Source organism: Geotrypetes seraphini, chromosome 13 (genome assembly GCF_902459505.1).
Source record: "Geotrypetes seraphini chromosome 13, aGeoSer1.1, whole genome shotgun sequence".
NCBI classification, from domain to species: domain Eukaryota; kingdom Metazoa; phylum Chordata; class Amphibia; order Gymnophiona; family Dermophiidae; genus Geotrypetes; species Geotrypetes seraphini.
Genome location: NC_047096.1, coordinates 50,253,276 through 50,280,722, shown reverse-complemented (window position 1 = coordinate 50,280,722; position 27,447 = coordinate 50,253,276). Strand labels below are relative to the sequence as shown.

The 27,447-nt window shown below is 45.8% G+C and overlaps 1 protein-coding gene across 4 annotated transcripts in view; it reads right to left on the bottom strand.

Moving 5' to 3' along the window:
- The window catches only part of ETS1 (ETS proto-oncogene 1, transcription factor), a 295,332-nt gene that overhangs the window by 41,910 nt on the left and 225,975 nt on the right, over nt 1-27,447 (bottom strand). For all 4 annotated transcript variants that reach the window (XM_033918930.1, XM_033918929.1, XM_033918932.1 and 1 more), the window contains 3 exons: nt 15,658-15,735; nt 11,734-11,982; nt 2,018-2,278 (listed from right to left, as the gene is read on the bottom strand). In XM_033918930.1, the coding sequence (XP_033774821.1) occupies nt 2,018-2,278; nt 11,734-11,982; nt 15,658-15,735 (588 nt within the window). The remainder of the gene's footprint in view (nt 1-2,017; nt 2,279-11,733; nt 11,983-15,657; nt 15,736-27,447) is intronic.

The following is a 27,447-nucleotide window of genomic DNA, read 5'->3' as shown; positions in this document are numbered from 1 at the left end:
TGGGCTTTTCCTCCAGGAAATTGTCCAAACCTTTCTTAAAACCAGCTACGCTATCCACTCTTATCACAATCTCTGGCAATGCGTTCCGGAGCTTAACTATTCTCTGAGTGAAAAAATATTTCCTCCTATTTGTTTTAAAACTATTTCCCTGTAACTTTAACGAGGGTCCCCTAGTCTCTGTAATTTTTGATAGAGTGAAAAAATCGATCCACTTGTACCCGTTCTGCTCCACTAAGGATTTTGTAGACTTCAGTCCCCTCAACTGTCTCTTTACCAAGCTGAAGAGCCCTAACCTTTTTAGTCTTTCCTCATATGAAAGGAGTTCCATCCCCTTTATCATCTTGATCACTCTTCTTTGAGCTGCTATATCTTTCTTTAGATGAGGTGACCAGAATTGAATGCAATACACCAGGTGAGGTCGCACCATGGAGCGATACAGAGGCATTATAACATTCTTAGTCTTGTTAACCATCCCTTTTTTAATAATTCCTAGCATATTGTTTGCTTTTTTGGCCACTGTCGCACATTGGGAGGAAGGCTTCATCGTATTGTCTACAATGACACCCAGATCCTTTTGTTGGGCACTAACCCCCAAGGTGGACCCTAGCATCTGGTAACTGTGATTTGGGTCATTCTTCCCAATGTGCATTACTTTGCATTTGTCCACATTAAATTTTATCTGCCACTTAGATACTCAGTCTTCCATTTTCCTAAGGTCTGCCTGCAATTTTTCGCAATCTGCATGCATTTAAACAACTTTGAACAGTTTAGTGTCATCTATAAATTTAATCACCTCACTCATCGTTCCAATTTCTAGATCATTTATAAGTAAGTTAAATAGCACCGGCCCCAGTACAGATCCCTGTAGCACTCCACTGTTTACTCTTCTCCACTGAAAAAAAATGACCATTTAACCCTACCCTCTGTTTTCTATTTGATAACCAATTCCTAATCCACAAGTGAACTTTGTCACCTATCCCATCACTCTTTAATTTTCTCAGCTTTCTGAAAATCTAGATATACTATATCAACCGGCTCACCTTTATCCACATGTTTATTCACACTTTCAAAGAAATCAAGCAAATTGGTGAGGCAAGATCTCCCTTGACTGAACCCATGCTGACTCTGTCTCATTAATTCATGTTTGTCTACGTGTTCCACAATTTTATTTTTTATAATTGTTTCCACCATTTTGCCCAGCACTGAAGCCAGGCTTACCAGTCTGTAATTTCTCAGATCTCCCCGGAACACTTTTTAAAAATCAGCGTAACATTGGTCACTCTTCAGGAACACAAGAAAATATGGGACTCAAGAAAATATGGGACAAACACTGAGGATCTCTCCAAGGGAGAAGGGTTTGTAGATATTGGGCTGTTGGCCTAGAAGGACAGATTGGTGTTTTTCGGCTATCATTTTCTATGTTTCTTTTCCTGGTTAATACCGAAGACTCTAGTAAATCTCCAGTATTTACCAATTTATTGACAGCTTAGGATTCTTCACATTTATCAAATGATTCCTTGAATTCTAATTACTTTTTTGTCTTCTCCACCTCTATTAAAAGGCCATGTCATATATCTATTGTAAAATATTTTGAATGCTTCTTCCAGAATCTACTTCTTAGAGCCTCATCGCTTGTTCTAAAGCATCCTTTCCTCTGAATTTTAAAGACACTAGCATAGGTAATTCCATTACTCTGCAGATATAAGAAAATATAATAATTGTTCAAGAAAATGCCATCAGTGTTCCAATTGATATACTGTACACCGGCGTGCATGACCTGAAGTTTGCAGGGAAATTTCTAACCATCTCTACCTTTTTCAAAACAAGATTATCTGCTGAATCCATGGAAAGCTCAAACAAATATAGTATATCCCAAAAGCTCACCAAAATAAATTGAAGGAATGTGTTAAAATAAAATATTTATGAAATAGAAGGAAGCTGCACAATACCGCTATGGTTCATATTAAAATTATCAAGCAAGCAGCAAGTGCAGAGGACAAAATTAACACAAGCTTACCTGTGTATCCTGCAAGGGCAGCAGCAGGGATGACTGGCTTGTCTTTGTTAAGATCAGCTCGGTCCCGGACATAGTCCTTGAACGTGCCTTTTGGCTTGTGGTTCGGTAATGCTGCTGGGTAATCCTCCGACTCAAAGCTGTCATAGGAGGGGACACGTTGGAGACTGCTGAATGAGGACTGGCTGTTCCAGGACTGCGTCAAACGATCACAGCTCTCATAGCTCTCGATGCTCTCGAAGGAGTCCTGTCCACCAAGTTTACCTGAAGGGACAGAAGAGGAACCTTGTGATGTACGAACATGGTTCCATTTTAAGAAAACATTTACAATTTATTTAAAATGTGATATATTGCCTAGCCCACCAGGATACAGGCAGTGCACAAAGTAAAAAGCAAAATTAATAAACAGAAAAGAATGCCATAAAATAAAATATCAAAGACCTACGTCACTCATACAAAGAAAAAAAGAAGAAAATGTTTGTATAAACATCTACCTGCTTCCCAGTGCATTAATAAATCTTCCAGTCAACATTGGACTGAATATTATATGCCAATTCAAAGTAATACACCTTCAATAATGTCTTAAATTTCTTCAGTGTCACCTCAGCCTGAATAATTTGGGGCAATGAATTCCACAGTGCAGGAACAATCCATGCTCATGTGTTTGCATGGGTGGAATCCAAACAAGCACTAGCAACAACTGGTGTGACTATTTGATGGTCTTGTAATGATCTTAAAGGAAAACTGTCTGGTCCAAAGAGCTACAAGCAGAGGTTCAGCATAAGGAGTAGAGTAGCAGCCTAGTGGTTAGGGCACCAGGATGATATTTCCAGGGGAGCCAGGTTCCAATCCTGCCACTGCTCCTTGTGATCTTGTTGTGCCGTTGTGCCAGTTACAAAATTAGATTGTAAGCCCTCTGGGGAGAGGGAAATAACTAGTGCACCCAAATGTAGCTCACCTTGGGCTACTACTGTTAGACTCCAAACAAATAAATAAGGAACAAGAATAAGGTCATATTAAGAACCAAGTCAAAAAGAATAGGCTAAAAGTGATGCATATTACTTGTAACTGCATGGACGGGATTTAGCTCACACCTTTTTCCAGTTGTAGTTTAAGGCGAATTACACTCAGGTACAATGAGGATTTTGTCCCCAGTGGGCTTACAATCAGTCTTATCCCAGGTAATAGAGGGTTAAATGACTTACCCAAGGTTCAGCGCTATCTAACATTTATGTTGCATCAATAGGGCAGGTTCTTGAGGGGCTGGGAGTGCACGGCCGTATTTATGCAGATGATATTAATTTCTTTTTACCTGCAATAGAGGAGGTGGAGTATGCGCAGAGGAAACTGGCAGAGTGTATGGAGAAGATAACAATCTGGATGCATAAGAATAAATTGGTATTGAATTTGAAGACAGAAGCGATGTTTATTAGGAATGATGAATTACTGTTGAATTTGGGGGAGTTGAGGCTACAAGATGTGACTTTCCCTATTTCATCCTATGTTAGAATATTAGGAGTACATTTGAATGCACAGCTCACTACGCAGATGGATATTTTGCTTGTTATTAAGGGAGCTTTTTTTCAATTAAGATTATTGTCTAGAGCAGTGTCTCTCAAACTTTCTCAAGCCAGGGCACACTAAAGGTAGTGGCCATGGCTTGAGGCACCCAGAAGTGCGTGGACGTTGCCTTGATGACATCACGCATATGCTTGACATCATCACGTCTCTGTCCGCGCATATGCAGAGGCCCTCCAGATGGGCCCTGAGACGCCAGTAGGGGGTGCCAACAGGGAAGAGAGCTAGAGAGAAGGAGAGGCACTGGTGCCAGCTGATTGCCTCCAGCAGTGTTTCTCAACTATTTCAAGCTAAGTACCCCCTAAGTCTAACAAATATCAACTGAGTACCCCAACCACAGACCTCCCTAGGGTCACCTATGCTCTGCTCCAGATCTCACCCCCTTTACTAATTGTAATGCAATTTTTTCCATTCATTTTTCATACACACAATATACACAGCAGATATAAATTCTCAAAACTGACACATTTCAATCACTATATTGAAAATAAAATCATTTTACCTACTGGCGATCCTCTGCAGGCTGCAGGTGAGACTGGGAGGCCAGGGGGGAAGCCGGAGGATGCTAGAGAGAAGGGGGAAACATGCAGGCCTTCGGCGAATCGGGCAGTGCTGGCGCTGTAACGCGTAGGGAAGTCAGCTGACAGGTGCCTCTCTTCCTCCTCAGTGTGCCGTGGCACACTTGGAATCTCAGGAGGCACACTAGTGTGCCTCGGCACACAATTTGAGATACACTGGTCTAGAGCAGTGTCCCCACAAACTTTTCGGCTGGAAGGCACACTAAACCCAGTGCCCTGGCTGGAAGGCACCCGGAAGTCGCGATGTCGTCATGCACATGTGTGATGTCATTATGTCGATGTCCATGCATGCGTGAAGGCCCATCCGGCCCTGACCCAGTACCGATCGCTTCAGTGGGGGATCATGGAGGAGGGGAGGTGCGGGGAGAGGAGGAGAGATGCCAGCAAGAAGACTAGTCATCGCTGGCTGACTGCCTATAGGACGTGCCTCTTGCTGCGAGCAGCACATCTTATAAGCAGTCAGCCCGCACCGGCGCCTCTTCTCTTTACCGGTGTCTCATTGGGGCACAACTGGAATCTGCTCTGGCACACAAATGTGCCGCGGCGCACAGTTTGTGATGCACTAGTCTAGAGTGAGATCTATGATGTCACTATCTTACTTTCGAACTGCGGTACAAAGCATTGTGGTGTTGAAATTGGACTTCTGTAATTCATTGATGATGGGTATTGCGAAATTTAAAATCGAAGCGCTACAGGTGGTGCAAAACGCTGCAGCAAGAATGATTACGGGAGTAGCTTGGAATGATCACATTAGGCCAGCATTGAAACATCTACACTGGTTGCCAATTCAAGCAAGGACTGGGTATAAAGTTCGGACAATTGTACATCAGGCAATTTATGGGGTGACACCTTAGTATTTAATGCAGACATTGAAATGATATATACCTCATTTTTTTAGTCTTAGTATGTTTATTGAAAGTTTTATACAAAAGTAAAGCAGAAGAAAAGAACAAAAAACAGCATATCCATAAATATACAACCATCATACACACAAAGAAAGCATGCCATTAGACAGTGGAAACAGACTGATTTGTACAAGTGTCGGAGAACATTGACTTATATGATATGAGAGCAGACCATTTCTTCAATGAAGTCAATTGAGTGTTAGATAAACATTCATATCTATTTGTGAGGCATAGTAAGTCCAACCACTGCACATGAGAGACCTTCGAAAGGTCTTTCCAACAGGTACACACAATTTTCAAAGCTGTTGCTAACAGTGTGTCTAATAGCTGACAGGAAGACTCAGGCAGAGTGGAGGAAAAGAAAGTACAGTACCTTTCACTATTATAATTTTAAGGGAAATAGTGTCAGAGATGGGCAAAATCTCAGTGATAGTAGACTAGATGTCCATCCAGTATTTAGCTATGTGGGAGCAATCGAACAGGAGATGTTTGAGGTCACCTATGTGCAAACCACAGGACCAACAAGAGTTCGGAAAAGCAGGGTCAATTTGGTGGAAGCGCAAAGGGGTCCAAAGGGCCCTATGAAGAAGGAAAAACAGGGTCTGAAGGATAGATGCCGATTTGGAGGATTTGTGAAGAGACTTCCAGAGAGAATTCCAAACAGAGTCAGAAATATCAATATGGATGTCAGATTGCCATATCGAGCGAAGAACTGTGAGCTTTGGAGATCTACCGGTAATCAATTTAAAATGTTTGTAGATTTGAGAGGCGATGTGACCACCAGCGTGTATTTTCAAAGAAAAATCAAAGATAAAGGCTTTATCACGATATATACCTCTTAGATCACCAAGATCTCAGTCTGCAAAGAGGTTATCATGTGTCTCCTCATTTTCTCTATGTGGCTTTTTGTCACTCTCTCTTTGTTTTGTAACTGCACATTGTAACTCCATAACTGTAAATCTGTAACCCGTTCTGAGTTCTTTGGGAAGGACAGGATATAAAACCAAATAAATAAATCGAAGCCCCTGGTGAGACATATTTTAAGAAAACACAACAGCTATTTCAGTAGCAGGACCACAAGTCCACGTTTGTGGAATGCACTGCCAGGATATTTGAGATTATATAAAGCTAAGATTTCTTTTAAAAAACAATTGAAAACGTATCTATTTGTTAAAGCTTTTTATTAGCTTTGCAGTGCTAAAGTTTTTATATAGCTTTGTAATGTTCAAGCTTTTTATTAGTTTTATGGGTTGGTGGGGAGGAGTTTGAAAAGAGAACGTTTTCGTTGTGATATGTCTGTATGCATTTGACTATGTGTGTTTTACTGTAATCCGCTTAGGCATTAAGCAGAGAAGACATTTTTTAAACAAATAAATCACAACCATTAGGTCCATATTGCCTTGGGTGTGCAAAACACACATACACAATTCCTTTTAGACTCCACAGGTTTCCTGACCCTTTGGGCCACCAGCTCAAATTGAACTAGGCCACAGTTTGTTCCGAGGTTGAAAAACAGGAGCAACTGAAACTTTTAAGGGCAACTGCAAATGAAAGAAATCAGGGGATTTGTACAGGGCAAAAAATAAGCTGGCTGATACTGAAAATAACGTAACCGGCCTGAAACAGCTGTCGACAATTTATTTATTGGGATTTATTATTCACCTTTATGAAGGCAGTGTACAGTTAAATTACTTGTTTAAGGCTATCAGGCCATTTAACCAGTTATCTTTGCTGAAAATGACCAGTCAGTACTGAATTTAAAAGCAGATAACCTGTGGGTGTTCAAGAGGTGGAGTCAGGTAAAGTGCCAAAATTAGGCCACATAAATATCAACCCTATCTTTAAGTGTTTTAGCTTATGCTGTCAAGGGTTAAATATTCACTTAGTTGGCCTATGTGTTAGCCAACTCAAAAAAAAAAAAAAGGATATTCAATGGTACCGATTATCTGGGAACACCAGCAATAATGGGCAACAAAACCGCTGCTGGCTGAATACTGGGGGGACAGTTACCTACCCCACCTACTAATAGTTCTGGGATTTGTTTTATAAGGCAACGATGGGAAAAGCTAAGTCCTATCCTTAACTAGAGGTTCAAGGAATAAAGCTGAATCTAGCTGAATGGTGCCCAGAATAGCACACAAAGGAAAGCAACGCCGTTGGTAATAAATGCAAACACAAAGCAAGTCTCAAATTATTTTCTGGGGTCGATATTCAAAGCGGTTTAACTGTTCCTGGCCAGAAAAATCACACAGGGCTATCTACTGATATTCAGTGGCATAACACCAAAGACCGCTAAGCCGGCCGTTTTGCGGGTGGTCTGGCAATAGAGTCAGTTAAGTGCCAATATTCAGCACTTAACCACCTAAGTTAAGTGGCCAATCTGAACCACATAAAACACAGTCCTATCTTTATATATTGCTGCTTAGGTGGTTCTGTGCTGAATATTGCACTTAACTGTATCATAAGAGATAGCCAACTGCATAAACCAGATTTTCAATGTCAGTGCCCGGACAACGCCAAGCACTGAATATTTATTTTATTTATTTCAAGACATGCAATATTCAAAAACCTGAACAATGACTAATATTTCTGTTTTAATTCATAAAAATGCCTGAGAAAACAAACGTGCTTTTAAAATTTTTTCTAAATGAATTCAAGGACTCAATCTTTCTCAATTCCTAATACCCTAGAGGAAAGGAGAGACAGGGGAGATATGATTCAGACGTTCAAATACTTGAAGGGTATTAACGTAGAACAAAATCTTTTCTAGAGAAAGGAAAATGGTAAAACCAGAGGACATAATTTGAGGATGAGGGGTGGTAGATTCAGGGGCAATGTTAGGAAATTCTACTTTACGGAGAGGGTGGTGGATGCCTGGAATGTGCTCCCGAGAGAGGTGGTGGAGAGTAAAACTGTGACTGAGTTCAAAGAAGCGTGGGATGAACACAGAGGATTTAGAATCAGAAAATAATATTAAATATTGAACTAAGGCCAGTACTGGGCAGACTTGCACGGTCTGTGTCTGTATATGGCCGTTTGGTGGAGGATGGGCTGGGGAGGGCTTCAATGGCTGGGAGGGTGTAGATGGGCTGGAGTAAGTCTTAACAGAGATTTCGGCAGTTGGAACCCAAGCACAGTACCGGGTAAAGCTTTGGATTCTTGCCCAGAAATAGCTAAGAAGAAAATTTAAAAATTTAAATTGAATCAGGTTGGGCAGACTGGATGGACCATTCGGGTCTTTATCTGCCATCATCTACTATGTTACTATGTTCCTTTGGAATGAAAATCCATAATTGAGGTCCCTTAACCATAAAGATCAAGTCCCTATATATCTCCAATCTAATTATACCAGCAGCAGCTAAAAAAAATGCCAATTGTTCCAGCTGAATATCTATCCTTAAATGTATAAGCTGATGGAGTCACTTTCCATAGCAGCAGAAAAGGAGAAAGCAAACTCATGAAGGGCAATTCTATTAGCTAAGTGCTAAAATATACACACTCATTGTGTGCATAAATGTTGTGAATGCTACCATATATGGTATGTATGTGTAAGAATGCCATCTTAACACTATTCTATAAATATGGCCTAGTGGTTAGAGCTGCTGCCTCAGCACCCTGAGGTTGTGAGTTCAATCCCAGCCTGCTCCATGTGACTCTAGGCAAGTCACTTAATCCTCCTGTGCTCCAAGTACCACAGTTAGATTGTGAGCCTGCTGGGACAGATAGGGAAAATACTTCAGAGTACCTGATTACTATTCAATGTATTGCACAGTAAACCACGTTGGGTGAATCTCTTCATGAAAAGGCAGTTAATAAATCCCAATAACCCATGAAATCAGCCTATAATCCTTTGTATTTTGTTCCTCAGAAACTGTTTTGGACTCCTGTCAAATTACAGAAGGATCAACCAAATTTGTCCACTCTTTGCTGGAGGTGTCATCTCTCTACAGGTACTTTTCAACGTCTGTTATCTGACTGTCCATTTGTATCCAGTTTTTGGACTGAAGTATGGGACATTATAAGCTCCGTTTTATCGCTTAATGGTTCCTTACAATATGCTACAGTTGTGTTATGCTCTGTCATCCTTGTTCTATCCCTTTCTAAACATTATTACATTTTATTTGATATTAAAATTTTTTTGTTACACTAGAAGAATTCTTCCCTATCCATTTTCCAACGTTGGAACATGCTACTTAACATCTACCAGTATGAACTCCGTATTGTGGAGCATCGACAAATGAAGTATATGTCGCAACAGATTTGAAATCCCTTAATTCTATATTGTTCTGGATAATGCTCTGGGTATTGCATATTAATGCTATTGTGGAATTTTTCCTCTTCATTCTTTGTTTGTTCATTGGCTTCCCATTAAGGCTTTGCTAACCTGTACACTTCTCCCTCCGGATTCGCGGGGGATAGGGGCAGAGCCGGACCGCGAATGGTGAAAAACCGCGAATATCCAGCTCTGACCCACCCCCGCCTCTCCCTCCCACCTTCCTGGCCTTACCTGGTGGTCTAGCGGGCTTTCGGGGCAGGAGCGATCTTCCTACGCTCCTGCCCTGTGCAGATCGCCATTAGGAAATGGCTGCTGTGAGTTCCCGTAGTCTCTCGAGACTACAACGGGAACTCCCTACAGCTATTTCCTAATGGCGATCTGCACGGGGCAGGAGCGTAGGAAGATCGCTCCTGCCCCGAAAGCCCGCTAGATCACCAGGTAAGGCCGGGATGCCGGGGGAAGACTTAACAATGTTTTTTTTTTCTTTTTTCCCCCTCCCCCAAAAATCACGAATATGTGAAATCGCGATTGCCGAAACAACGAATGGGGAGGGGGAAGTGTATGTTTATCTACTACCAGCTTTCTGTGCTACTTGCATAAGAATGTACCATTTCTATTTTGGGACTTATTGCCCTTATTTGCTCATCTTTTGTTTCTATTTTGTTTTCTTCTTACCTCAAAACCTCAATGATTGATCTTAAATAAATCCCAATCAATAAATAACGTGTATATGCAAAGGGGGCTTGGGCACGTGGGCAGGAAGTAGATAGGCCTCCCGCTTACACATGGAACTTTTGCTTTGATAGAATACAGAAAGTTTCACACATCTCTGCTGCATTTGGGCACCTGCACTTATACCAGTTCTATGCCTGGTATAACAGCTCACCAATACTGGTTATGTTGGCACTCTATATTAGAAGCTAGCCGAATGCTAACAAAAGTTGACCCATGAGGCTCGGGAGGACATAGCAAGATAGAGCATGAAGGTCACGTCAAACAATCTAAAAAAACAACAAACCCCAACCCTCCAGACATTTGTGTTAAATACAGACTTACAGTGCAGCTGGCACACATCAAGTATGGCCATGCAAAACTGGCGTGACAAAGAAGCAGTTAAACATCAAAGCCAACCTATCATAAGAAAGTTGGTCTCACAACCAACAGATATATAGATGGGGAAGGTTTAAATCAGACTAAACCTTTGGTAAAGAAATTGCTACAAGGTGGGAGCCTTCTCGCTCAACTCTTCTGTTTGAGGCACTTCAGTTGACACCACCTCTCCCCTGAGGTTTCTGTGGGCTGCAGCCTACAGAAAATCAAGCTGGGTATTCAAGAGCAAAGCAGCCGCTTTCTCAGGCAAAATCAACATTTACACACATATAAAAAAGGTCACACGCAGAAAGTGTGAGAGAAAAAAAAACCTAGCATGATAAGGGCAGCAAGCATGGGAGAAATCACGAGGGTCTGAGTGAGAGAGGGGGCGGTTGCAGAAAGTATGTAAGGTGCAAAGAACCAGGCGACACAGAGACGATGATAGCACAAGAGAGGATGAGACAGACAATGCTGCAACACACCCAGAGGAGGCATGAGTGTGTATCAGAGAACGAGACAGTAGCAGAGGGTGCAAGAGAACACACAAAATAAAAACAGAACTCCAAAAATTGAGAGGTGAGAGAAGAGATCAAATGTCACTGAATTCAAGCAGAAAGAAATGCACACAAGAACCAGAAAGACTCTCAGTGACAAGCTGCAAGAAATGGTTCATGGCTGTCCCTCTGGGCTCAGTACATCTGGTTCATTTGCCTATTAGATATTCACGTTTGACCATCGCATGAAAGACGGAGAAACAAAAGCAGTTAAGTGGTGAGCTGCTAGCAAAGCATCTGAAAAAGAGTTAAAAAAAAAGGAAGAACTAGAAAAGGTATGAAAAACCAGTATACATATAAGATCTTAGCAAAACCAAATGTTTTGCATATAAAGAAGGAAAAACAATGTAAACTAAGCTGGTTTGAGACACCCCAGTGCACAGTACTCCAAAGCAGGCTTTCAGTTCCCCCCTCATGCCAGAAATGATATGCTTTTGGTGATCCACATGAGGTTGGTGATCCATGAGCTTCATGCATGTACCACAGCCCCAGGCTAAGGCACCATCTTTGGTTCTCCATAACTAGCTGCATAAAGCTCTCCGTGGAGCTCAAAAACTGAAGCCATGAGGTCTCAAGAATTAAATGATTGCTGTGCATAATATGAGCACACTCAACATTCAGTCATTTCATGTAGACAGACGCACATCCATTGTACAAAAGCCCTACTATTTTCAGAACCGAGACTGTGACTTTTTGTGACATCATTTCCTCTGACAGGGTGTCAGGTCCCACCTACCTCGACTAATGCGCCCCACACACATATGGTCGGGTGACACAACCTCCTGCTTGATGGAGAAGAAGTCTGCCTGTATGGGCTCTGTTTGCAGGGGATCTCGGAGGAGAGGTGTTGGGTAATCGCTTTCATACTTGAGGGACAGGAGTTCCTCAGAGCTGATGGGATGGAGGGTCTGGTAAGATTCTGTAATGAAGCTGGGCTCAGAGAACTCAGAAGGAGGCACACACTGAGCATGTTCAATGCCATAACCTACATGGGGGAAGGGAGAGGAGGAAGAGAGTGCATAGTCAGATAAGACTCTCAGAACAGCAAAATTAAAAGGTTATCATCCCTCTCTCTGCAACAGAAATGTAGACAGAAACAGAGACTGAGCATGTGAAGGGCAAGTTTATAAATGGCGTCTATATTTAGGTACTTACAATAAAGAAGTCTGTATTTTATAATACAAGCATTAATTATCATACAAAATCAGTAATCTTTATTGCATAAATATATCACACCACAAATATAACAACAATCACAAGCCATTTATTTAGGATTACCAGATTTTCCGACTGGAAAATCCGGACCCCTAGACCCATCCACGGACCCGCACAGTCCCACTCATCCCCACTCCGTCATGCCCTGGTTCCACCCTGTCATGCCCCCAAGCCCGTCCCAAGCCCTACCTACAATCCACCCCCCCCCCCCCTGCCTTCTCTCGTCGGACAGGACATCCGCGCAAGCAATGAGATCACACGCTGTATCCTATACGAAGGAAAGCTTCTCAAAACCCGAACAAAGTGCCGGGTTTTGAAAAACTGTCTGGACCCTCAGACATGTCCTCAAAAGGAGGACGTATCTGGTGAAATCTGGACATCTGGTAACCTTACATTTATTCACACTAATTTACAGAATAGGTACACCTATGAATGGAAGCTATATTATTAATTGGTAATTATGTATGTAGGTGCTATTCTATAAACAGTATGGCCAAATCACATACTGAGACTGTGGGACAAAGACAGCTAACTCCTGCGATCGACTCTGAGCCTGAATATTCAATACCAGGCCATTTCTGATGACTGGCACTGAATATCCAGGCTGTTTTTGGCTGGCGCAAACTTAGCCGGCTAAGTCAATTTTAAGAGCTGGCTGGTTAAGTCAAAGCGGCCAAAGATAAGACAAACTATTTGGGTGGCCTGATTTGGCCGCTTAAAATCAGCAGCAGTTGCAAGATATAGCCGGTTTCAGCCACTAAGCGCTAAAATACAGCAGAGATAGCCAGATAAGTCTTCTATCGCCCGCTGAATATTAGCGCTTAGCCAGCGCTTACCAAACGTCTCCAAGCTGGTTAAATAGCGCTGAATAGCTGGCAGATAGCGTACATCTGCAAGGAGTCATTAACGTGGGAAGATCATGGGCATGTTGTTTAGTTCACGAATTCACAATCACCTTAAGTTTTTTTTTATACTAATGAATCTCCATAAGTAAATAAATAAATAAGTGTATATGAAAAGCTCAGACCCACCAACCAACCTCTAGTGATCAACACGATGTTGATCACAAGAGCTTGGTTGTTGGGTCTGAGCTTTTCACATACACTTATTTATTTATTTACTTATGGAGATTCATTAGTATAAAAAAAAACTTAAGGTGATTGTGAATTTATGATATATATTTGGATCACCTGATTTTATTCAATTTATTTTTTTAATTTATTTGGAGTTTCATGTTGTTTAGTGACACACACAACTTATAGAGTACTATTAGTTGCACGTATCGTGAAAGACATCTATGCTTGCCCACTTGCCATGGTAGAGTTACGCTACTATTCTCTATACACTTAGGTGTGCCCCAAAGCTGTTACAGAATTGGTACTAAGCACGCCCCTTTGTGGTGTCTAGATCAGTGTTTTTCAACCTTTTTTGGGCAAAGGCACACTTGTTTCATGAAAAAAATCACGAGGCACACCACCATTAGAAAAAGTTAAAAAATTTAACTGTGCCTATATTGACTATATATAAATATATAGGAATCAAATAAACACAAAGAAAGTATTTTATAATGCTGCCACCGCCACTGGGGAATAGGCTGCCATTGCCGCCATCGGGAACAGGCCGGTACCGAGTTCTCCCTGCTTCTCTTCCCCGCAGGGCCGACCAACTCTCGCCACCCGTCGTCAATTCTAACGTCGGAGAGGACGTTCTAGGCCAGCCAGGCAGCGATTGGCTGGCCCAGAACGTCCTCTCCGACGTCAGAATTGACGCGAGTGGCGAGAGTTGGCCGGCCCCACAGGGAAAAGCAGGGAGAACTTGGCGCCGGCCTGTTCCCGATGGCGGCGGTGGCACTCAAGTGGCTAAAGAGCCGCAGTTTGCCGGCCTAGGGACAACACTGGAGGGTGGCCAGCTGTGCACCCCCTTGGGACGTAAACCCGGGGTGGGGCAGACCGCCCCCCCCCACCCTGGTATGCCACTATCTGTACCTCACTCCCTCCCTATGACCAAAAATTCTCCTTTCTTCTATTCCCCGTGTACACAACCATCTCTTTCCCTCCCTTCCTCTCTCCAAAGTCCATGCCTTCTGTGTCCAAACACTCATTCCCTCCACCACCTCAGCAGCTCTTTCCCTCCCTTCCTCTCTCCCAAGTCCATGCCTTCTGTGTCCAAAAACCCATTCCCTCCCCCACCTCAGCATCTCTTTCCCTCCCTTCCTCTCTCCCAAGTCCATTTCTTCTGTGTCCAAAAACCCATTCCCTCCCCCACCTCAGCATCTCTTTCCCTCCCTTCCTCTCTCCCAAGTCAATGCCTTCTGTGTCCAAAAACCCATTCCCTCCCCCACCTCAGCATCTCTTTCCCTCCCTTCCTCTCTCCCAAGTTCATGCCTTGTGTCCAAAACGCACTCCCTTCCTCCTTTTGTGTTCCGTGTTTGCCTCCCAGCCCATCTTTGCAACTTTCTCAGCAAAACGAAGCTCAAGCCGCGAGGCTTGTCTTCTGCTTCCTGCCTGCCCTGCCGCGCACAAATAGCCGAACGGAAGTATTCTCCGACGTCAGCGCTGACGTCGGAGGGCAGGCTTTGCTTAAGCCCTCCCTCCGACGTCAGCGCTGACATCGGGGAACGCTTGCGATCGGCTATATGTTAGCTGCAGGGCAGGCTGGAACAGAAGACGAGCCTCGCGGCTCGAGATGTATTGAACTCCGCGGGTCCCCCGTCCAGCTCTCTCCTGTCCACGTGGGGCGGACCGCCCCTCTCCCTAGACTGGTGGTACTGCCCTGATGGCGGCCCTAACCGTACGGCACACCAGGCAACATCTCGTGGCACACTAGTGTGCCGCGGAACAGCGGTTGAAAAACACTGGTCTAGATAGCACTTTACAGAATTGCCACCATAGTGTTTTTCAACTTGAATACAGATACCCAAGTGTAGATGGCAAAAGATCTACTGGGGTATCCCAGGATGATAAAAGGAAAGCACAGGCCAGAAGCCTGCAAACGTTTTCATCACCAACTAAATTGTAGATTAAGTTCTAGTTCACTGATAAAAATTACAAATCAAAAATAAATGAAAATCAGTTTTATGAGAAGTGGTACAAATCAACACAATGATGGCGTGACTGAACATGATCTTGGAACAGCACACATCAGTCCAATGTCGTTTTAAATACAGTAGGTGCTGGACCTATCTTTCCCCTTTTTCTCAAGTTTAGACAGTATCAGTGAATTTTCAGAGCAGTTATTGGGATTCCAGTAGGTCATTTTACTCTTGATATGTTAATTAAAAACCACTAACACCAAAGTAACTTGCACATTAGACTGGTTTATCATTAACGTATTTATGAACATTAATGTTCGTTAAGTAAATGTAGCACAGCAGGCTTAGCTGTAGCCTTCAAGGGACGATACCACCGAGTCTTGGAACAGAAATACCAGTATAACTCAAACTTACTGATGTAATAGTCAGAGGGGTACCGGGAGTCTGGATATTCAGGATTTCCACCATTGATTTGGTAGGGCTTGATGTCCTCTTTAGAGAGAAAAAAAAGAGAGAAGGAAAGGAGGGAACAATTGTCAGGAAAGTGTTTTACTCTTAATAAAAGACAGTAAATAACAATAAATAAACAAATACAAATAAAACCGCAAAAGATAAAAATAGATCTAATAAATAAATTCCAATAAACAAACAATAAATAAATCTCAATAACTAACTAACCAACCAGTCTTCAAGATCTAAAACCTTATGCCACCATTCTCCCTGTCTTGTATCTCATCGTTTGATTGTAAGTTTAAAGTTATTTATATATTTTCAATATGGATTCCTCATCAGCAGTGTGACATCAATGGCTGATGTTTGGATAGCTGTGTCCCCAAAGCAGCCACCAACCTATTCTAAGCAGGGCAGGATTAATTCGTCGAGGGCCCCTAGGCACCCAAATTCACTGTGCCCCCCTGCCCTGCCCCACCCCATCATGCGCCCAGGCGGAAACAGGAAGCTGCGTCAAAGGGAAGCTTTGGGCAAGCAGCACCGCTTCCAAAATTACAGTTCCCGTTGCCTTTCTTACCCGCGTTGCTTGCTTGTCTTACTTTCCGTCGATGGGGGGGGCGCCGCGTTGCCGATCGGGGAGGGGGGGCCCACGTTGCCAATTGATGCTGGAGGGGTCCTTCGCCATTTGGAAAAAGCAATGTTGATGCCCTCCTTCATCGGGCCCCCCTGACCATTTCGGGCCATAGGCACATGCCTACTTGGCCTATTGGTTAATCCTGCCCTGATTCTGAGCCCCTAGTGCCGCGAAGCATTAAGATCATTATGCAAGACAATGGCAGCAGACTCCTTGTGTAAATTGCTATTTTAAAGAGCCTCCATTTACACGTGGGGATCCACACCTGACAGAGATTTCAAAGGGGGTGTGGTTTGGGTGGAGCTTGGGCAGTGCAGAAAGATACATGTGTATTCTCTATTTTACAAAGGGATTTTGGTTTATACATCAGCTTGGCTTGGAGCCATGCACAAATTTTTAAAATGCTCAGTTTGATCAAACAGGGATTAAGGAAGGAAATCAGTCAGTCAGTCTCTTTTCCCTCTCATAGTATATTTAAGCCTCCAAAGAAAAAGCAAATTAACATTGGTGACACTTCACATGTAAATTTTAAAAATGGCGGCAGCTATGTGTGGAAGCACGGACACTTCCTTGTGGAAGCTTCTGGGCTTGTGACACTGATTTTATTCGCATGTATATCTCTGAAATGGCTTCTCCTAATTTATGTGCCAGCAATCACATGTGTTCTCCTACAGGAATTGTGTTTTTTGCTGCTGGGATTGCTGGACTAGGCATCTGCCTAGGACCTCACAGTTTGTGGGAATGATGGCACATCATTGTCATGCACTAGGACTTTCTTCCTATAGGGTCTTGTATCCCTTGCCTCCTCCCACACTGGTCATGAGTTAAAAAAGAACAAATGCAAAAAACAGACCAATGCTTGTGCCACCCATTCCAAAGCAACTTCCTGTCACAGGAAGGCGGGACACAGCAGTGCTTCAGCATGGGCCAGTACTGTACAACATTCAGTCCTCTTTGACCTCCAGATTGGCATGGCACGAGGTGGAGGGGAGGTGGTCCCAGTAGTGGTCTGGAAGCGGAGGAGGAATGGAAGATGGGATACTAACCAATTGGGGTTGGAGGGGCGGAAGAAGAAATGGGAGATGCTGAACTATGAGGGAGGGAGGAAGGAAGGAAGGAAGTTAGTATTAGGCACTTGAGCTGCCCTATGAAAGAGGGACGCATAGCTGAACTTTTGCCTAGGGCATTCAATACACTTGGGCCAGCCCTGCAGATATCAGCATGATCCAACCTGCATGTCTCAATCCTAATCTCTATGTGAAATGGACCTTCCTGTAATGCATACAAGTACAGAAACAGCACATAGAAACACTACCTGAGCAGTCATAGCCGCATGCAAGCAACCCCGAGGATCTACATAACAGCCACATTTGTCACCAGAAACTTCACAAAGAGATTGGGGCACCGGAGGATATGAATTCATCGCTGATACAGCTGCATTGTTAACATTCCTTCTTCCTCAGTGAGCTGTGGGCAGCCAAGATTCAGAGGCCACTGCTTAACCACAGAGATATTTAGAAAGCAGCGGGTGTCTGGCTTCCCTTCCAACTGAAGTCTTTAAACCAAAGGCCACTTCTCAGTTGTTCATGCTGTGTTCTATTGGTTTCTATCATCTAAGTGTAATGGTTTCTATCATCTAGGTATAATCCACCCCCCCCACCCCCACAGTCTAACCTGTTCCCTGGATGTCATCTCTCTGCAGAGCAAGAGAGGAAATTTGTTTTTTTTCTCCACACAAACACATAGAATATTAAATTCACTAGTCACTTACAGAAATTGCTACTCGCTCCTTCAGTTGCACATATCTAACCACACAGACTCAGACCAACACATTTAGACACAAGTATGCTTGTGAGTGCTTCTCAACACCACACTCTCTCTCTCCCCACCCACACCCCACTTAACACCTCAAACCCTAACAAAGTAAGAAAAAACAAGAAAGGGAGACCTAGAGAAGAAGCAACTTTAACCTATACCAGAGCTTTCCAAACTCTGTATCAGGATCCCAAATAGGATCTATGTGAGCTTTCCATCATTAGTCTACATCACCAGGGGGGGGGGGGGGGTTATACCATTTTACTTGGTTGCAATAAAGAGATCACAGTCACAAAAAGATGGAGTATATACCTTTGCATAGATGAAGAACACAGCAGCTGATGCAGAAAGCCATGTGTGGCAGCTGAATGCATGGCTTCTACCACAATATTAAAACCATGTGATGCTGTAAGCTAATGAGATGCTAATTTAAAGAGCACAGAACTTGCGTGCTAATCAAGGGAAGCCTGCCAGACACATGTGCGCAAAGGCTCCGTGGGGAGCGCAGAACATAAGCGCCAGTACATATCTGCCCCTGACATTCATCATATCTTTGATGTTCACTCTCATTATTTTTAAATATCTATTATTTTTTCTTCTTTTTAAAATTTTATTGTTAACCGGCCAGATACCTGTTGATGGTCGGTATATTAAAAGTTAATAAACTTGAAACTTGATCATATAAATATTAATCTCACAAAATTATCATACACAACGTTTTTGTGAGGCTGATAACTCTATGCAGAACAACAGGTGGAGACGTGCGCCGGCACTTTCACTAAATACATATACATGAGCTGCTGCCTTTTAAGTTGGATAAAGCCCTATAATCCTATGGCACTATCTTGAATATGTACTTACAAGTCCCCTCAAACATATAATCAATCACTATTATAGGACTTGTGCATATCACCCCTCTCTTTTATCTTTTAAAGGACGCCTCAGCCCCACCACTCCACCGCTGTATTAATTCTCGTTAGCAGGAAGAATTACGTGGCACTTCATCATTGGCTGTGCCTTTAAAGTTTTTTCATTTTTAGTACAGTGGTGCCTCGCATAACGGACGCCTCGCACAGCGAACGCTGCGCACAACGAACTTTATGTCTTGATTCGTACAACGAACTTCGTTTCACACAACGAAGTCGCCCGAGCTGCATCCTTCCGCGCAGGCACTGCGCTTAACTGCCCTCTCTCCGCCTGGCTCCCTCTTGCCCCCCCCCGACTCCCCGACACGATCGGGGCAAGAGGGAGCCCAAGCCCTCTTGCCCCCCCGACTCCCCGACACGATCGGGGCAAGAGGGAGCCCAAGCCCTCTTGCCCCCCCGACTCCCCGACACGATCGGGGCAAGAGGGAGCTCAAGCCCTCTTGCCCCCCCGACTCCCTGACACGATCGGGGCAAGAGGGAGCTCAAGCCCTCTTGCCCCCCCGACTCCCCGACACGATCGGGGCAAGAGGGAGCCCAAGCCCTCTTGCCCCCCCGACTCCCCGACACGATCGGGGCAAGAGGGAGCTCAAGCCCTCTTGCCCCCCCGACTCCCCGACATGATCGGGGCAAGAGGGAGCCCAAGCCCTCTTGCCCCCCCGACTCCCCGACACGATCGGGGCAAGAGGGAGCTCAAGCCCTCTTGCCCCCCCGACTCCCCGACACGATCGGGGCAAGAGGGAGCCCAAGCCCTCTTGCCCCCCCGACTCCCCGACACGATCGGGCCAGGAGGGAGCCCAAGTCCTCCTGGCCACGGCGACCCCCTAACCCCACCCTGCACTACATTACGGGCAGGAGGGATCCCAGGCCCTCCTGCCCTCGACGCAAACCCCCCCTCCCCCCAACGACCGCCCCCCCCCAAGAACCTCCGACCGCCCCCAGCCGACCCGCGACCCCCCTGGCCGACCCCCACGACACCCCCAACCCCCTTCCCCGTACCTTTCTGTAGTTGGCCGGACAGACGGGAGCCAAACCCGCCTGTCCGGCAGGCAGCCAACGACGGAATGAGGCCGGATTGGCCCATCCGTCCCAAAGCTCCGCCTACTGGTGGGGCCTAAGGCGCCTGGGCCAATCAGAATAGGCCCGGGAGCCTTAGGTCCCTCCTGGGGGCGGGGCCTGAGGCACATGGGCCCAACCCGACCATGTGCCTCAGGCCCTGCCCCCAGGAGGGACCTAAGGCTCCCGGGCCTATTCTGATTGGCCCAGGCGCCTTAGGCCCCACCATTAGGCGGAGCTTTGGGACGGATGGGCCAATCCGGCCTCATTCCGTCGTTGGCTGCCTGCCGGACAGGCGGGTTTGGCTCCCGTCTGTCCGGCCAACTACAGAAAGGTACGGGGAAGGGGGTTGGGGGTGTCGTGGGGGTCGGCCAGGGGGGTCGCGGGTCGGCTGGGGGGGCGGTCGGAGGTTCTTGGGGGGGGCGGTCGTTGGGGGGAGGGGGGGTTTGCGTCGAGGGCAGGAGGGCCTGGGATCCCTCCTGCCCGTAATGTATTGCAGGGTGGGGTTAGGGGGTCGCCGTGGCCAGGAGGACTTGGGCTCCCTCCTGGCCCGATATTGTCGGGGAGTTGGGGAATCGGCGGGGCAAGAGGGCTTGGGCTCCCTCTTGCCCCGATCGTGTCGGGGAGTCGGGGGGGCAAGAGGGCTTGGGCTCCCTCTTGCCCCGATCGTGTCGGGGAGTCGGGGGGGCAAGAGGGCTTGGGCTCCCTCTTGCCCCGATCGTGTCGGGGAGTCGGGGGGGCAAGAGGGCTTGGGCTCCCTCTTGCCCCGATCGTGTCGGGGAGTCGGGGGGCAAGAGGGCTTGGGCTCCCTCTTGCCCCGATCGTGTCGGGGAGTCGGGGGGGCAAGAGGGCTTGAGCTCCCTCTTGCCCCGATCGTGTCGGGGGTGCCAGGGACCACACGGAGTCACCCACCGTACCACCCGATTCGGGTAAGCGCAGGTATCGGTGGGTGGCTTATTTGCGGGGGGGTGCCTTATTTTACATTTTTTTCTAAAAAGGGGGGGCTGTCTTATTTGATGGCCCTGCCTTATCATCGGGGAAACACGGTAGAAAAAAAAAAAAATGAACAGTTAAGTCCCAGTTTTTGCCGCTGAGACTCTGCCCTCTCTCACTGTAAAATTAGACTCTACTTAGTCTGTCTTTAAATTTAAAAAATGTGTGTTGTTTTAAAAAACAATTATGTTTTTAGATGTATCTAAATAAAAATAATAACCAAAAATTTATCTTTTTTTATGTCATCTTAGCATATTTTATGCTGCAGAACGAATTATTTTTTTTTACATGTATTCTTATGGGAAAACGCGTTTCACATAACGAACGTTTCGCATAACAAACTTGCTCCTGGAACCAATTAAGTTCGTTGTGTGAGGCACCACTGTATTGTGTTTTTATATCTTTATGTCTCACTTAATAAATAAAGTTCTTTAAACATTTATCTGTGTACTTAGCTTTTCCATCAGCCAACGCCTGGGAGTCTGACCCGACATGGCATGTTTCGCACCCAAAGTGCTGTATCAAGGGTCTCCCTGTGAAACAGTGGAAAGGAACTTGTTAAGTGCCATTCACAACAACCTCCCCCACGTCTCCACGGATGACACGCACGCTCTCGGTGAGTTATTAACAGATTATGAACACAGGGGTAAGATAAGTTTTTAAGACGTGGGGGAGGTTGTTGTGAATGGCACTTAACAAGTTCCTTTCCACTGTTTCACAGGGAGACCCTTGATACAGCACTTTGGGTGCGAAACATGCCATGTCGGGTCAGACTCCCAGGCGTTGGCTGATGGAAAAGCTAAGTACACTGATAAATCTTTAAAGAACTTTATTTATTAAGTGAAACATAAAGATATAAAAACACAATACTAAAAATGAAAAAACTTTAAAGGCACAGCCAATGATGAAGTGCCACGTAATTCTTCCCGCTAACGAGAATTAATACAGTGGTGGAGTGGTGGGGCTGAGGCATCCTTTAAAAGATAAAAGAAAGTGGTGATATGCACAAGTCCTATAATAGTGATTGATTAAATGCCTTTTAAGTTGGTGGCATTTGTTTCGGTTACTGTAAAAAGACAACCTGGGCTCTTTCCAACTATTCCGTAGACACCTGAAAATTTTGCTATTTTCAAAAAGGTAAAGTTCCGCTTCCCCCTACCACCAATTCCCACTGTATTTCCCTTTTAACTTTTGAAAACCATGTTGAGCTCTATATTTATAGAGAAGATGTGCTATATAAGCTTAATGTTTAGTTTAAACTCCCCAAAACTGTCACTAAATACCCCTGACCAACCCTTCTATGGTGCTTCAGACCTGACACAAAATTTATCATGTTGAACACACATTAGAAGCCACTGTTTCCTTCTGTGCATTGTGAGGGAATATTAAATGGCCTGATTACTATATATTTTAACATAGGGTGCCCCTATGTTTACTATGGGAGTTAATTCCCATGCTGAACTCCTCTCTGCACTGTGCAGCCAGTAACTTGCATGTACACCCCATGGTAACCTCATGCATTGGCCTCCGCTTCTGCCCATGGTAACCTCGTGCATTGGCCCCCTTCTGCCTTGGCAACACAGTACGAGAAAGTGAAACTCCAGTTATCTTGTACTGGAGCAATCTTTAGAGGGGGCCCACTGAATGTGAACAAATTCTGTAAAATGCACCAAACATTAGGTGTCAAAATGTTGGGCATGGACTGTGGCGTAGTAAGGGAGCAGACTGCCCTAGATGCGGTCTTCATGGAGGTGCGCCAACACCTACATCTCTCATCTTCTCTCCCCCCCCTGCATACTTCTTTAAATGTTTCTTGGCGCGAGAAGTATCTTCCACCTGTTGCTTGCATTGGCTTTGGCTCCCTTCTGATGTCACTTCCTGACTGCGGGCCAGGATGTGATGTCAGAAGGGATCCGAGGCCGGCATGAGCAGCAGGCAGAAGATGCTGCTCATGCCAGCAAATCTTTCAAGAGCTACACAGTACGTAGGTGGACACTCAAAGTGGAGGGAAAGAGTGTTTGTAGGGGGAGGGGGGTGATGCAGCGATGCTGGACGCTACCGCCCCAGGTGCCAATTTCCCTTGCTTCGCAAATTCTATAACAGGATCTGGGTGCTCACTTTTTTTGCAGGACACTAGTGTAAGACAGTATTTACACAGCAACATTTTTGTGGGCCCGCTTAACCAATGTCTATGGTAGGAGTAAATGGCCTTCATGCATGGGGAAAACCCTGTATTAGGCCACTTTTTACTGCAGCTTAGTAAAAGGACCCCTTTAAAAATTTCCAGCAGTTAAGTTTTTTCAAACAAAAAAAAGAAGTTCACAAAGCAATGCCTTATCCAGAGAAGGCAGAGAATAATTTTTAGCCCATGATTCAGCATCTGATTTAGCAGTGCCAATTTCAGGTGAATACATTCAGCTGAAAATGAGTTTAGCTTATGCAGCTAGGTTTGTGCTGAGTAGGAGATCAAATTTAGCTGCCTAGAACTGAAGCAGCTGGAATGTGGCTCATGACTGCAGAACACTTAAAATTACAGTACCTAAATTAGGAACCTAGTGCTGAAAATTATCATCAGATATTTAGACTTCCTTACCCTGCCCCCGTGTACAACTAGGAAATTCAGTTCCAAAAAATGACTCCCCCCCAAAAAAAAAAAGCAGGGGGTAGGGTGTGACTTTTTTTTTAAAATTTTGAGGCTTATTGACTTATATACTGAAAGCTATTGAAGCACTGTACAAACGGGTATAGTATGTATTTTTCCACCCCTGGAGGGCTCACAGTATAAATCTGAACCTGAGGCAATGAAAGTTAAGTGACTTATCCAAGATTACAGGAAGCCTCAGTGGGATTTGAACCCAATGCCTCTGGGTTCTTTCTAACCACAAGCTACATCTCCCTGAAGAAAAGTCCTACGAGTATACATAGACAATTATTTTTTTATATTGTGGATTATTATATATTACATATACCGTATTTTCACGCAGATAACGCGCACCCGTGTATAACGCGCACACGGGTATAGCGCGCAGAAACCACAATATTATGTATAAAAACTTTTGTATACCGCGCTCACGGGTATAACGCGCATGCTGCCCGGCTGTCCTTTCGCCCGCCCCGACTCTCCTCTGGCCACCCCGACTCTCCTTTCGCCCGCCCCGACTCTCCTCTGGCCACCCCGACTCTCCTTTCGCCCTCCCCGACTCTCCGTGCCCTGTCCCGACTCTCCATTTACCCGCCCTGCCCTGCCCCCCCCCCCCCGGCAGGACCACTCGCACCCCCACCCCGAAGGACTGCCGACTCCCCGACAATATCGGGCCAGAAGGGAGCCCAAACCCTCCTGGCCACGGCGACCCCCTACCCCCACCCCGCACTACATTACGGGCAGGAGGGATCCCAGGCCCTCCTGCCCTCGACGCAAACCCCCCTCCCTCCAACGACCGCCCCCCCCCCAAGAACCTCCGACCGCCCCCTCATAAATGCTTTTATTAGAAGCTTATGGCTTGCCCACTAAATATCCTCCCTTCTGGAAGACACAGAATAGAGTCTAATAAGAGCCCACGAGAAACAAAAGTTTTTCTACATAGTTCCCACCCCGCCCGACACCCGATTCACCCCCCCCAGCAGGACCGCTCGCACCCCCACCCCGAACGACCGCTCGCACGCGCTCCCACCCGCACCCGCGATCGGAGCAAGAGGGAGCCCAAGCCCTCTTGCCCGGCCGACTCCCCGACAATATCGGGCCAGGAGGGAGCCCAAACCCTCCTGGCCACGGCGACCCCCTACCCCCACCCCGCACTACATTACGGGCAGGAGGGATCCCAGGCCCTCCTGCCCTCGACGCAAACCCCCCTCCCTCCAACGACCGCCCCCCCAGCCGACCCGCGACCCCCCTGGCCGACCCCCACGACACCCCCACCCCCCTTCCCCGTACCTTTGGTAGTTGGTCGGGTTGGGCCCATGTGCCTCAGGCCGCGCCCCCAGGTGGGACCTAAGGCTCCAGGGCCTATTCTGATTGGCCCACGCGCCTTAGGCCCCACCAGTAGGCGGAGCTTTGTGACGGATGGGCCAATCCGGCCTCATTCCGTCGTTGGCTGCCTGCCGGACAGGCGGGTTTGGCTCCCGTCTGTCCGGCCAACTACCAAAGGTACGGGGAAGGGGGGGGGGGGGGGCGTGGGGGGCGGCCAGGGGGGTCGCGGGTCGGCTGGGGGGGCGGTCGTAGGTTCTTGGGGGGGCGGTCGTTGGAGGGAGGGGAGTTTGCGTCGAGGGCAGGAGGGCCTGGGATCCCTCCTGCCCGTAATGTAGTGCGGGGTGGGGGTAGGGGGTCGCCGTGGCCAGGAGGGTTTGGGCTCCCTCCTGGCCCGATATTGTCGGGGAGTCGGCCGGGCAAGAGGGCTTGGGCTCCCTCTTGCTCCGATCGCGGGTGCGGGTGGGAGCGTGTGCGAGCGGTCGTTCGGGGTGGGGGTGCGAGCGGTCCTGCTGGGGGGGGTGAATCGGGCGTCGGGCGGGGTGGGAACTATGTAGAAAAACTTTTGTATACCGCGCTCACGCGTATAACGCGCGAGGGGTATGCGCGGTAGGTAAAAACACGTATAACGCGCGCGTTATATGCGTGAAAATACGGTACATACATATCCTCATCCTTTCCAGAAGCTGCAACAGCACAAGCTTTGGGCCCAAACCACAGAATTTCAGAACTGTGTGAACAAATTGCCTTGCAGTCTGAGCACTTTGCTGAAAGCTCACATTTGGTTGCAGGTCATGCTTCAGACACGTACAGCTGTGACAGCACATACGTACGTAGGCACACCAGCTGTGCACATACGTAGGCACATCAGCTGTGCAATCTGCATACGAACCCATTCTGGAAGCCTTTCCCCAGGGCAAGGACTGGTAGTGCCTTAAGGGCATGTAAAGAAAGTGTCATATTATCAGAGCACAGCAAAGTAACACTGAGGTACTTTTTCTAAGCTGCAGTAAGAATTGACTGTAACACACCCTTACGTATGTCTTTCCTGTGCGCTAAGGCCATTTTTACCTGATTTTCTCTTTCTTATCAGTGGATATTCTATCCCAGCAGGGACGGATCTCACATGGGTCTACTGGGCCCAAGCCAAAGGACTCAAAGATCTGGGGAAGAGGGGGGGAGCTCTCTCATTGTCAAGTTGGGCTTTGCTGGTGTTTGTGTTTTTCTGGAACATGATAAATCTACTTATAAACTCTGTGAAACTCTGACATTTATCATATATTAATGCTTCTTTCCATATCCTACATTACTAACAGTAACTTGACCAAGTAAAATATTGTCTTTTCTTCCATCTACCAATATCTACAGAGACTATATTTCATACTCTGCAACACAGTGGATGAGTTTTCATGGAGAAAAGCAAGATGAAAGCCTCTGTGAAGAATCTATATTCTAGGTTTAAGCTACCATATGGCTCCAGAAAAAGGAAATCAATTATAATGCAGTCAAAAAAAGGAATGTGTTCCACTGTTTAGAAATGGCTGTATAGCAGATTAATAGTAGAGTTACTGGTGGAGTACAAAACAGTGGTATGAACAACAGAGGACACAGATTTCAGCTAAGTACTGAGTACTGAATTTTCACTTTTCCGCAATATTGCCCTTGAGATATATTACTTACCAGACCACACAGACACAAGTGAGAGTTCAGTGGGTCTATATATTCGGGGTTCTTTTTACAAAGATGCATTAGGGCCTTAACGCGCGGAATAGAGCGTGCTAAAATGCCATGCGCGCTAGCCGCTACCATCTCCTCTTGAGCAGGCGGTAGTTTTTCGGGTAGCATGCGCTATAACGCACGCTAATCTGGTGCATGCGCTAAAAACGCTGGCGCACCTTTGTAAAAGGATCCCTTGATCAAGTTTGGAATTTCTTTGCAATAATTTTGTTCTGTGGAGTTTTTTTTTCTGACCAATGACGATATGAGCTCATATGGTATCATTACCGAGCGAGCGTATGATATTGAGATCTTTTATTCCACAGTTTGATGGTGAATGAATAACCCAAGTAACTCTCACTTGGGGTGTCTGAGTTGGATGTCTGTGAAACACATTCCTTTTTTTTTGCCTGCATTATAACTGATTATCTTACGGTGTGTTGGTCCGTAACACTATAGTGGTATTCCAGAAACAGGAAGACAGATTGAGACATCCAGGTTTTACTTCTATTGCTTTCATCCATTGCTTTTACTTCATTGCTTTTAATGGAAGTAAAATCCGTATGTCTCATTCCATCATCTTTTTTTTTTTTTTGGGGGGGGGACTATATGGTAACCCTATATAGGCCCTATGTCTACATGAGCAACAGGCC